The following is a 13,074-nucleotide window of genomic DNA, read 5'->3' as shown; positions in this document are numbered from 1 at the left end:
ACATTTTTTCACACAAAGCTGTGTGACAAGTTTATCCATGAAAAGTAGGAGAAAATACATCTGAACTCATTAAAAACCAACCAAACAAAAGTACTCCATTAATTACCCAGCCTAACTCTACTAGTATACTGTGTTACATTCCCGTGAAACTAGCACAAACTCTGCCAAATTTAAAGATTCTAAGCAGAGAGATGATAAAGGTCAAAACCTGCTTGATTAAAGCAGTCTCTGTAAATTTTTATTTAAGACCTGCTTTCCTAGTTCTGACTTGATTTGAAAATAAAATCCTTAACCTTTTAGACAATGAGCAACTCTCAGGTAGTCTCATGGTAGCTTAAAGTTGCACATTATTTTCTTAAATACTGTATTCACCCCCAAAATGTTTTACTTGAAACAGCGCTCCTGCACTCTCCTGTCTAAGGCTTGTGTTGCTTTTGCACATCCTTGGTAGTGAAAAACTTGTCTCTTTTTCTGTAGGAACTTACATACATTTTTCATATTCTAACACAGCTATCAAGCTTAAGTGACAGCATAGAACTTGCATCAGAAGAAATAAATTTGATGTTTACACCTTTCTATTTTTCAAAGTCTTACCACAGTTGCTGCAGTGGCTTGAAGCAAGTGGATGTTCACTGGGCATGTATCCCACCCAGCAGAAATCAGCTCCCTCCTCCACAGCAATAATTCCTTCTTTAAAAATGCTTCTGTGCAGCCAAGGTTCAGTAACACAGCCCATTTTTAAAACAGGGGAAGGCTATTGAAATAAAATTTGCTGTAGTGAACAGCATAACATTTGTGGATGTGTTCAATCATCACTGATCACAGAACAAATACTGGCAAGCCCTAGTCCAACACATTGCACCACCCCAACATCTCAACTAAAGCCACTGCTGACACCTCAGGGCACAAAGCAGTTTAGCATTCAACAGCATGTGTACTATTAGCAGTGTAATGATCACAACAGAAAACAAACTACAATTACGAAGCTTGTCAGGTAAGCAGGACAGCAGAAAGCAGAGCTGGCACTGGCACTTCTGCAGTGAGATAGCCAGCAGGACCACTTTGTTTTGCACATACTACACCAAGTGTACACCATTTCCTTGGCTGGACAATTCCTCTCTCTGCTCCAGAACCACAGTGTAGCTCTGTATCATTGCAGTAGCATGTACTCTTAAGTGGAGAAAGAGGAGAGGTTTGTTCCCTTAACTGAGCTCCAAACTGCAGAGACAACAGTAAAACACCCTGATGACATCTGTTCTTTTATGAAGGGAGAATATAAAAGTGAGATTTAAGATTCAAATACTGAAGAATACATTATTATTTTTTTATTTGAAGTTGAAGGACTAGTCAGTGTTTTTACTCATCTTCCAAGAGCAAGTTTTATGCAGACATTCTAATTCCTGTACAAAAAAATAACTCCAGTGCAATATAAACAGGTGAGCAGGAAGATGTAAGCACAAGCCATATGTCATAAATTATGACCTTTTTGCAGGTTACACAAAAGCAGTAACTCACAGATAGGATTTAGAGCCAAAAGATGATACTTTAAGAACCCCGTGTTTGGATCCCAGGTACCCAAACAAAACATCGAGTTACTCAGTGAATCCATCCAAGTACTGTATGCTGAGACACAGCCTTCTGGCAGTGAACTCCAGATAATGGGTCTCATAAGCCTTCAGCATACAGCAAACCCCAACTCTTCGCAATCACCTTGCCAGGGGAGATGGAAAGGAATTCTACTGCAGAAAAGGCATAATGAATTGAAGGCAGGAGGGACAGTAAGACAGTGCCTTTGATCTCATCTATACAATTTTTTATGTGTGGCACACAGAAATTAACTAAACATCTGGTGATAAAATTCATGGTCTTTCATAAGTAGACATGCACTGCTCTCTATAGATCCCTTACACAGCCAGTTGCTTCACTAGGTGTTGCCACAGTCACTTATGCTTTAAATCAAATGTCCTGCTACTCCTTAACTAATATTTTACAAGCATGACTGCTACTGTACTGCTTACTAAACGCTATCCTTGATTTCCACTTTTTTGCTTCCTATTTGCTTTTCCAAGACTGCTCCAATACTTGGAAACATTCAGCTACTGAAGATTTTTGTGGGCTTTCATTTAATTCTGCAAAGTATAATTCTTTATAAAATTTTTCACACCAGCCTGTAAGAATCTAAAATATGCTTAATTTGCAATATGAGCTTAGGATAGAGACTGTGCAGTTGAATTAATGGTTTTGTCAGCAAGACTGAGACTTTTGTTTTCCCCTCTCCCTCTTCAACATGGTTAAGACAATGTATTTCCTTCCCATTGCTTCTCACTGGGCTTTAAAAAGCCCCAAAAATGCCAAGAAAGATGAGAAAATGCATCCTATGTGTTCAGTTATTACATGAACAGCAGAAAACAGCATTTGTGCTTCTACATAAACTCCACCTTCTAAATAAACTCCAACTCAAGTTTATTTTTACATATATTTAGATTTATTTGCTATACATCACTGTGAGCTTATAGTACTTAAAATCCATTACAGGATTTTTTTTTGTTGTAATAATCAGTTGTAACTCCACAAAGACAATAATACTGCTGTGGAAGACCAAAGGGGAGAAAAGCCATTTCAATTTATTTACAGGTCCTTATTTTGTAAACATTTACTCTACACACTGTACTAAGTTCTAATAAGGATAAAGAGATATACATAGAGACAGGAAACGAAGCCCCTGTTTTTCTATTCATATTGAGCATTACCATATTATAGATGAAACGTCTGCCCTTTCTCATTACCATAGCAGTAAGCTGTCTTCAAATAAGTTTTTTTTTAACTTTCCAGAAATGTAAATATTTTGAAATAATATACAACTACATCTATGTAAGCCAACCCATTTGGCTTTTATTCCATTTCTAGAATAATTTAAAGTGCTATAAGCAACCCGTCAATCAACACTTTTCTATAATAACAAAACTACTTTAAACATTAATTTACAAGATAATATACAATGTTTGTCTGAAATAGCTGAAATTTCAGCACAAAGTCAGTCACTGTCACACTTAACAGCAATTTTTTTGTTCTTTTTTGTTTTGTTTTTGCAGAACATAGAATAAAAGCTTTGAAACAAACAGGTTTTTTTAGCTGTTATTGCCACAATGGCTTATCAATTTTTCTACAAAAGTGGACAAGAGCTACTGGAACTGTATTCTAGCCTGTCATTTATTTTTTGAGGTCACATGACAGTAAGTTTGCATATTCCACAAGTCTACTGAATTACAATATTGTCTACTTATGATACATGATGTCATTTTAATCAGAGCTGGTGCTAATTGTAAATTTACAACATAGACCCACTCAAAAACATCACAAGTATTTTTTTCTTTGGACAGGAATAAGCTATATTCTTGGAGCTGATGTGCTACACGGCTACAACAGTATAACAGTATATATCTGACACTTTATGTTGAAGAAAGATGCATCTGTTTCTGTACTTTTAATGCCCTACTATAGCTACAATTTTTTCACTGAGTTTTGCTTGCTTTAGCCTTTTAATTTTTTGGAACTATCATATTCTTACATTCTCTTGTTATTTTGTAAGTCTTTGCCACATAGCTCAATATTGTCAGTATTTGTCCCAAACCTGCAGATCATTAACAGCATGCGCAAAACACTCTTTAAATACAATCAGCATGCAGCTACAACACATATTAACTGACTTTTTTCTACACGTGAACAATAAACAAGACGAGTGGCACTGTTGACTTTGGATATCTTCTAACTTCACCACGTGTGTACCGGGATGCGTTAAGAAGGAATGTTCAGCTTCTCATCCATTTGTGGCACCACTTGAATAATCCATCATTGGTCTGGACCAATCTCTGCAGTGCTGCTGCCAAATACCCACACGCAGCTTTCTTAGAGGTTCACAGAGGGCAACTTCATTCATAGACATAATTTGAATACAAAAATAATAAGCTATATTCAATGAAGCAGCCCCCTAGCAGGATTGCAGGAAAGGTGTGTGTGGGACACCTGGGAGGCAACTGTAATATGGGTAAGAAAATTTCGCAGGCCACAAGGCTCAGAGTAACTAACATTAATTTTTAGTCCACAAGGTCAATATTTTGTAAAAGAGTCTATAGCTTAGAAAAAGTATGGCAGTATATTACAGATGCGATAGCATGAAAAAACATCTATTTAAAAATAATAACTAATGGCCACATGGAAAAATTAGGAAAAAAAAGCAGATAAGTAAAATACATTATATTGCTCCTAGGGTTTTTAAGCTGCACTGATTCATGTCAGGTTTGGGACAATAACCTGTAGAAATAGTTAAATACTTATTCAAAAGCCCATATTTCTATGTCTTGAATAGTGAAGTCTTCTCGCTTAGAAAGTGTGTGATTCCCAAATGTTTTACATGAATGACTTCTTCCATGGTAGAGATCACCATCAAGCCAAAGAGCAAACTCTCCTCTGCAAGACAGACAATATATTAAAGCAAAAGACCGAGGGAGTAAGCATTGAATTTATAAATGTATTTTTCTTTCAAAATTCAGAAATAAGAAGGAATTAAAGAATAAGTTTTTAACACAAATACCTCATTGCTGTTGATAAATTTATGCTACAAAGATTTAATTTTTCTTTTACTATTTATTATTGATTTGGAAATATCCCTTTTGCAGATATTCTGAAATAAAAAGCTAACTAGAATTCCTTGGTTTTCAGTCTCTTCCATTTTTATTAAAAAGATGACATAATAGCACTTTTATATCTAAAGAGAATGCTGATAACAAATAAGGAAAACATTCCAGAAGCTTATGCACCTGCATGGGGAGGGAAACAACAGGACAAGACAATGTATGATTTCTGGAGACCTTGGCATGTTTTGGGATAGCTCAGTTTCAATTCAGGCCTCTTCTAGTTACACATAATTCTCACATTTACATCCTTCCACAATTGTAGTATCTGTCTCCTCTGAATACAGAAAGACACACATGGAAGTCAACCATGGATGGTATTATAACCATGCAGGGCTGAAACTTTATGCCACACTATGCTGAAGACAAACTTCCTGTCTAAGTTTTGTCAACATCAGAAGCTAAGCACCTGACATACTAAAGTTTCTTGTCTGGTAACTGTTGAGTCCTGAGCTACCAAACTGAAGTCAATGCAAATTTTCCTTTTCAAAGGTGTCCAGACAAACACTTTTAACAGACTCTAATTGTAACTTACCCTCCTCCACCAAAAGCAAGAGAGTCCATGTCTCCTTTAATGAAGAACATATTGTCTCCTGTCCATTTAAAAACCTAGGAAAAAAAAAAAACAAAACAGACTAGCAAGTAAAAATATCTGAACTTTTAGGTCGGGCAGAAGGAAAACCAAACATCAGTAAAGACAGACTATGGGTGGCTAGAGGCCAGTTTAATGAAGTTAACAAGTTGACACAGAAAATTCAGGAAACAGATACTTGAAGAAAAAATTCTCTGAGGTTTTAGGCTAATTCAAATAAGACCATTCCAAACCAGGTCATCTTTGAGCACCAAAATTCCTACACAATGAAAAATACCATGAAAATATGCCCCTAGAAAGGATGTAGTTTGTGAATTTTCCGACAGACGCATGGAAGAATTTAAACAGTAGAAAAATCTTCAGTATTAACTAAAGAGTTGGGTTAAGTGTATTCTTCAGCATGCAAACACTACTGATTTACTGTGCACTTAAAGATTCCATTAAAAAACTAGTATGATAACTTTTTTTGGCCAACTTGTAGTATTTTTCAGATTTACTATTAGATTTATTAAGTATTTTAATATAATGCACTTGGGGAGGGTGGCAGGAAAAGAAGCAAAAGCATACAAAGTCATTACTACTTACCTCAAAATCTGGAGAAAAAGTGAACATAAAGGTCTCCCCAGTGCCATAAAAGCCATCACTCACTTTAAATGGTTCAGATGCTAATGCACCAAAAACCTGTAGCAAAAATGTAGCAGAGCAAGAAAAACTTCAGAAAAACTACATGGCATCCAAGAATCTCTAATGATAGTAACTGATAAACAAATCAGGTTGTGAATATCATCAGATTTGAAATTCACTCTGCAAATTTCACTGTACCGCTGCTTACACTGTATCACAGTTCTGAGTGCTCTGAGATACAGTATCATGCTTTGTTGCACAATAGAAAGTAGGAGTACTCTTCCTCAATAAAAAATGAACACAGCAAGAAAAAATAATCTAATGGATAAAAACTAAACCCATAAAACTCTCAAAAACAATGCATACATATTTAAAATTTCAGATCAAAAGTTCCTTATTACATAGCTCCTTTTTCACTTCACTAGACTATTTTCAGTGAGTTCCTAGCTGTAACTGAGTTAATTTCCGTGTAATTTATTAATTCCAAATAAAAGGTAAGCACTGCTTACCCTGTCTTACAACAGAGACAGATTTTAACAGAAGGACAGGATGCCATCCAGAGGGACCTGGAAAAACTTGAGAACTTGGCCTGTGTGAACCTCATGAAGTTCAGCAAGTCCAAGTGCAAGGTCCTGTACCTGGGTGAGGACAATCTCCAACTTAAGCACAGGCTTGGAGGTGAACTCACTGAGAGCAGCCCTGAAGAGAAAATCTTAGGGATTCTTGTGGATGAAAAGCTGGACATGAGCCAGTGTGTGCTCACATTTTGTTGAGTTCAAGCATTAATCTCTTGAAATAAACTCTTAATTTTTAAAAACTATGCACAACAGCAAACAATTCATTTGATGCAGGTAATACTGTACATTTGAGGAGACACTGCTTAGACTCCATTGATATAGAGCAGACAAAAGACAGGACTTACATACCAAACTTTCTTTAGTCACAGTACTTACAGAAACTTCCTCATATTACCACTGCTTTACTTCTTTATGTTACCTTTTTTAAGAACAAAATGTCACTATGCTGACAAGCTACTTTACCCACGTAAAATGGTTCCTTTACTTCAGTGAAAAGGATTACCTTTGAACACATGTGTGACCAATGCTTACAATCTAAAAATCTGATTCTCTGGAACAAAGAGCAAATTCAGTCTAAAGACTTGAAGATCCATGAACTGAGATGCAAGTTTCTGTACCCTTGTTTTAATGCAAGTTCACAGGAAAACTAGCCCAAACTTTTTTTTTTGCAGGGATAATTTATTTCATTCAACATCTAGAATCCAACACTGGGAAGATATTTCACTATTATGCCACTGTCTCAATGTCAAGGTTTAAGAGAGAAAGAAACTACTATATTTTTTTTTGCTTTTGGGGAAATCAGACCAAAATAAATGAATTGTTTGTTTTCCTGTTTCTAGAAGGCACCTATTTTTTTTCCCCCCCATATATATATTTTTTTTTAATTCAAGGTAGGCTTGATATGAGTCCCTAATGTTATCATTACCTAGTTTTTTACACTTTTCATTTTCTAGCCCATTACTAGGTAGATGGACTCACGGGAATTTGTACTTCAAGACAGTATTTAATTTTTAGCTGATCTTTACTACCTGTAGTTCCACTACATGTAACTGTTAAGGTTAAAATTTAAAGATGAGTCAGAAAGAACTTATAATTGCCGTAGTCATGTATGCCTATTCCATACTTTACTGTCTTTGCACATGCAAACTCTAAAAAGCAGCATAGATGAGACACTTTTTCCTTTTTGTTATTTCAAGCATCTGGGTCAGTAGACTAGACTTCAGAAAACTGGGTGATAACTTTTCTCTGTCAAACATTTTGTGACTTTAGACTGTACTTAGTATATGCAGATAATTGAACTTAAATAGAGCACCTTTTAACATAAAAATCCATACTGAATTCAAATGAAGTTTCATCAATGAATATAACAAAATGGGCTGCTGAAATACATAATATTCCATACTTAAATAACTACATGCACCCTTCCAATTATTTCTTAGTCCTCAAACTATCTGAGTCTCTGTATCCTAACTTCTTTTAAAGGCTCAAGTCATTCTTTGAGCAGGTCTGGTAACTGCACTACATTCAGGTACCTACGACATGTCTTACTTCAGATACCCTTAGGGCTGACACTACACCTAGTAAGCAAATATAAGTAAAAAAAGATAAAAGTAAATATAAGATTTCATTAACAACAGACATTCCTTGAGAGAAATTAACCTTCAGTTAAAGTAACAAACAGAATTGTGTCAAACAAACTATCTCAGTTCAGCCTCTACACAGGTGTAAACTTTTCACGTAACACTTATTCCAGTGTTTGTCTTGGATCATCTCAGGGGTGTTATCTATATAACCAGTAAAACACAAAACTAGTGCATTTTAACCAGGTAGAAAACCATACACACTTTACTCAAGAGACTCTGAAGCTTTATTTGTAATTATACATAAATGAAGCTATAAAGAACCTCAGACAGTCTCTCATATAATTCCCTACTCGATGGAGGACTGATTCAAAAGCCATTAGGTTGACTCAGTTTTGTCCAGTTCAGCTTTGAGTACCCTCAGGAATCAGGATTTGACAATCTCTCTATGTTCTATATGCTTCAAGTTGAGTCTTGAAAGATCACATTTTTGCTATAAGCAACGATAAAAGAATAAGGCTTTACAGAAAAAGCACAGTTCGCTTCCCAACAGTTATTTTAGTCCTTGAGAAGCAATGTCCATAGGACTTCTCCATGAGTCTGATTTTTGTGGCTAGTTGTTAGGATGGGTAACTAAAATTCCCATGTCCTAGGTTCCATGTCTCACACTTCTGCAGTGCGTAAAATACAGTCTGAAGAATGACTTATAATAAAACTAGACAGTCCTTGATGTGGTTAACTGCATTAATTCCACTTCTAGACCACCACTTATTTAGTGACTCATGTTGAGGAATCAGGTACCAATTTCTTTTTAAATGGCTGTCAGGGTTCACTAATAGAAGCATATACCAGTACATAGACAGACAATCCGTAATAATTGCAATGACGTAACTATAGATTCCATGGACACCTTTATTAAAGAATCTCCCAGAACTGACTGGAGAAGGCAATTTAGGTGGCTTTAGATTCCAAATTCCAACTAGGCATTGCTCAGCTTTTACACAATTAATGTTTGTGAAAGTTCAGTGGTTTTGCTGGTTGTTTTTTTTTGTTTGTTTGTTTGTTGTTTTTTTAACAGCTATTTAAATAAAATTGTTAATCGATCTGAAAAAGAAAGCAAGGCTGGAAAAGGTTTTTGAATAACAATTCAGTAGGGTGAGGCTTATCAGCCTTTAATGAAACATTATGAAAAGTTACAAGGTACACTTGCTCCTTACTCAACCTATTATCAACATAATAAAAAAGCAGTCTCCATAAACATGGACAACAAAGAATAGTCTCTCAGGGGAAGCAGCCCAGGAAATAAATTCATTCTGGTTTAAAAGAAAAGTGCCTCAACCAAGGATACGACAATTCCAGTATCATAAACACCAAAGATACAAAGTGGGCAGAACAACAAATGCCAAAGAGGACTGAGCAGGTATGCTCAGCAAATGTCAAGAAACTATCTGGTCATAATTCCATCATTTTTCAAAAAGGCTGAATCTCATTTAGGATCTTCTCTGAACTAGAATCTTTGAAAACAGGCAGTGATTTTGGAGCATAAGATAGGAATAAACATCTGGTCTCTCAAAACCCACTTTTGAAGTGCACATATAACATTTATCTTAGCATACTGCTACTGAACTATTCCTGGAAACATTCTCCTATAAAGTCCTCAGAGCCTTTTTCAGTCATGGAAAGCAATTTTAAAGGACTATCTGCCAGGAAGATACAAGACATTAAAAATAAATTAACCTCTTTCAAAAAAATAATAGCTTCATAAATAAAATTAATTACCCTGACTAATTACCAAAGAGCATAGTCGGTTACCATTGTCCTATTTTTCATGATTCTAGATGCTTGCATGAAGAGGAGAAAGACTGTGCTAAATTTCCATATGTTTTGAACAGAAAGATAGTGCAAATTAATTTTCTGCTGTCAAACACAGACATTTTTCATTAATAACATGAAACACAACTACTGAAAACACCACTCTCACTACACTGGTGAAGGACTGAGCATGTAAAACTTGTCTGAACCACTCCTTCCGCATATGCTGCTCACTAAATAGACATGGATTTCCCCCATTCCTGTGTGGAAACTAGGTAAGACTTGGCATATACAGTAAAGTATCAGTTCAGTGACTACTTAACCCAAAAGTTCAAGGCACACTTTCATACATATTCCTAGGTATGAGGCTGTAAGATGAGATTCACCAAGGTATGTTTCACAAAAAAAAAAAAAATTATCGCATACCTATGAACTCCGTGTTTTGACTGGGCAACCATGACACTTTTTGAACATTCCAGCCAAGATGCTCATACACAGGAGGTAATATGAATGCTTTCATCAACAGACAATACTACATAGTGGTGGCAAGATAGCCCTATCAGGAAAAGGACATTTTTTTTCTGGGACGGATAATCAGGTACGAGGAAGCAGGTATATCTTACTAATTATCTTGAGAAGCTAATAAGGGAATTGGAGAAATCACCAAAGTACATTTAAGAGATTGATGAGTCCGTTGAGACATCTCAAGTCTATTCAATAGTTTTTGTCTTCAAGATTAAAAGGTAAATGAAGAAAAATCTTTTTAAAGAACTTCTGGGAAAGAATGCACTGCTAGCAGAGAGTTAGAAGGGATTTTTCTTTTTAAGGTATCCCTGGGGCAGAAGACAATGAAAAAATCAAGCTGTGACTTGAATAAGAAAACACACCCTTCATTTCTGTTTTCAGACCCCCTGAATTATATGAGATCATGCTTCCTGAAAATAAAAATTGTGGTTACCAAACTGGGATGGGTAAGTGAAGTGAATGCTACAGATTTTGCAGTGGTTCTGTCAATTTTTCATGGCAGCCATAACACGCTTCCACAAGCAAATACAGAAATTTCAGAAAAAGAATCAAGAAGTCTCATACTGCCTGCAATGTTCACCTGTTACATGATTACGTAAGAGAGGACGTTTGCTATTCAAATAGTGAGATGTGAGCCACTCCCTGAAATTCATAACCCTGTCAGAGGAAAACAGAGCACAACGACACAGTCTCAAAGAACAAAAGTTAATGCAACAAAGGTACTACAGCTCTTGAAAGATGTTGGCTGCAGCCACAGAATATACCAAGAAGTACTAGACACAGCTGGCAATGACATTCTAACTCCACAAGATCTTCCAGCATCAGAAAGTTCTACAGACTGTATTTCTTGTGCCTTAAGTTCATTTAAAAAAATTAAATTGATTAATTGGTTATTACAAGATTCTTGCATTACAACAGCTAACTTACATCATTAAAGTATTTCCTAGATATGTAGTATGTTGGAGGATTGCTCAACAGTGAAACACATTTCTAAGAAGAAAACTTGCTTGATACATACAATTTTATCTCCCATGATGGATTGAAGCACCTTTATATTCCTTTATACTCCCCAAACATTTTTCTTGATAGGTCCCCTACTTCCACACAAACATTTTCCTACCTGTCCATCACTGTCTTTGATAACCAACAGCACAGGTGTGTCTAATCCCATCATTGTCCGATACAAGGTCTTCAAGCTCATGCCATGCTTTGCAGTACTGTAGACAAGAGTCCATGGATAGCCAATAGTCCGTGGTGGAAGAGACTTTGTGAGCTATTAACAAGAAAATTACAACCCTTTATTTAATACATGCTTTATATTTAAGAATGTATAACATGTAAATGAAAGCAGATTATGTTCTGCTCAATCACTTTTAAGTGGGCTTAAAACCTAAGAATTAAACCTGAAGTTTCACATGTGTATTTTCTACTTTTGGTCACTCAAGCAGGTTTCTCTTCCTACCTCTACTAGTGACCTGCAAAAGAATGATTTATCAACTAAAGAACATGAGTGTGTTAAGGTCTCTAAAAGGTTTATCCATATAATTATTCTTTCAAAATAATATTGCATGTCCCACCAATGTCTTAGTATTGAGCAAATAGATCACTCAAGTCAGCAGGCAGCAAACTGAAGGGTAAATGCTGCTTGTTGCTCTGTTTCTGTGCTTTTTAATCCAAAACTTCAATTAACACATTTCTAATGAAATCACTTTGGACTGAACAGCAAGAACTGCAGTGTTTTCACTGATGTTTTCAAGAAAGAATGAAAGTACAGCAAAGACAGACAAGTGTCTGTCTGAATACATGGTGTATTCGAAGTTAGGATTTAAAAAAAAAAGCAACATTTTAGCTATGAATCGTGCTCTGCGTAGACACTTAGACACACACAGGTCTATGGTGCCAGATGGGATCCACCCAAAGAAACAGACGGAGCTGGCAGATACGCTCACTGAGCCACTTCCCACCATTTATCAGTATTCCAAGATAACTGGGGACATCCCTGTTAGCAAATGTGGTGTCCATTTACAAGATGGGCTGTAAGGAGGATCCCAGGAACTACAGGCCTGTCAGTCTGACCTCAGTGCCTGGGAAGGTCATGAAGCATGTCATTGTCATCTTGAGTGCCACCACACAGCACATGCAGGAAAACCAGGGGATCAGGCCCAGCCAGCGTGGGTTCATGAGAGGCAAGTCCTGCTTGGCAAACCTGATTTTCCTCTATGACATGGTGACCTGCTTGGTAGATGAGGGAAAGGCTGTGAATATTGTCCACATGGACACCAGTAAAGCCTTTGACACTACTTCCCACAGCACTCTTCTGGAGAAACTGGCTACTCATGGCTTGGACAGGCACACTGCTTGCTGGTTAAGAAACTGGCTGGATGATTGGGTCCAGAGAGTGGTGACGAATGGAGTTAAATCCACTACGTGGCCGGTCACTCGTGGTGCTCCCCAGGGCTCACTACTGAGGCTGGTCCTGTTTAATGTCTTCATCAATGATCTGGACAAGGAGATTGAGTGCATCCTCAGTCTGCAGATTACAACAAGCTGGGCAGAAGTGTCAACCTGCTGGAGTGTAGGAAAGCTCTGCAGAGGGATCTGGACAGGCTGGATTGATGTACCATGGCCAGCAGTGTGAGGTTCAATAAGGGAAAGTGCCAGGTCTTGCACTT

At 36.8% G+C, this 13,074-nt stretch overlaps 1 protein-coding gene across 10 annotated transcripts in view; it reads right to left on the bottom strand.

Annotated features, from left to right (window-relative positions):
* Positions 1 to 2,462: 2,462 nt before the first annotated feature.
* Positions 2,463 to 13,074, bottom strand: part of OXR1 (oxidation resistance 1) — a 277,515-nt gene continuing 266,903 nt past the window's right edge. For all 10 annotated transcript variants that reach the window (XM_032131344.1, XM_032131379.1, XM_032131326.1 and 7 more), the window contains 4 exons: positions 11,523 to 11,675; positions 5,869 to 5,964; positions 5,227 to 5,300; positions 2,463 to 4,467 (listed from right to left, as the gene is read on the bottom strand). In XM_032131344.1, coding sequence (XP_031987235.1) covers positions 4,332 to 4,467; positions 5,227 to 5,300; positions 5,869 to 5,964; positions 11,523 to 11,675 — 459 coding nt within the window. In that variant the 3' untranslated portion in view covers positions 2,463 to 4,331. The remainder of the gene's footprint in view (positions 4,468 to 5,226; positions 5,301 to 5,868; positions 5,965 to 11,522; positions 11,676 to 13,074) is intronic.

Source organism: Corvus moneduloides, chromosome 1 (genome assembly GCF_009650955.1).
Source record: "Corvus moneduloides isolate bCorMon1 chromosome 1, bCorMon1.pri, whole genome shotgun sequence".
In the NCBI taxonomy this organism is placed as follows: Eukaryota; Metazoa; Chordata; class Aves; order Passeriformes; family Corvidae; genus Corvus; species Corvus moneduloides.
Note: the sequence above shows the minus strand (reverse complement) of the source record. Positions and strands in the feature narration are given on the sequence as shown.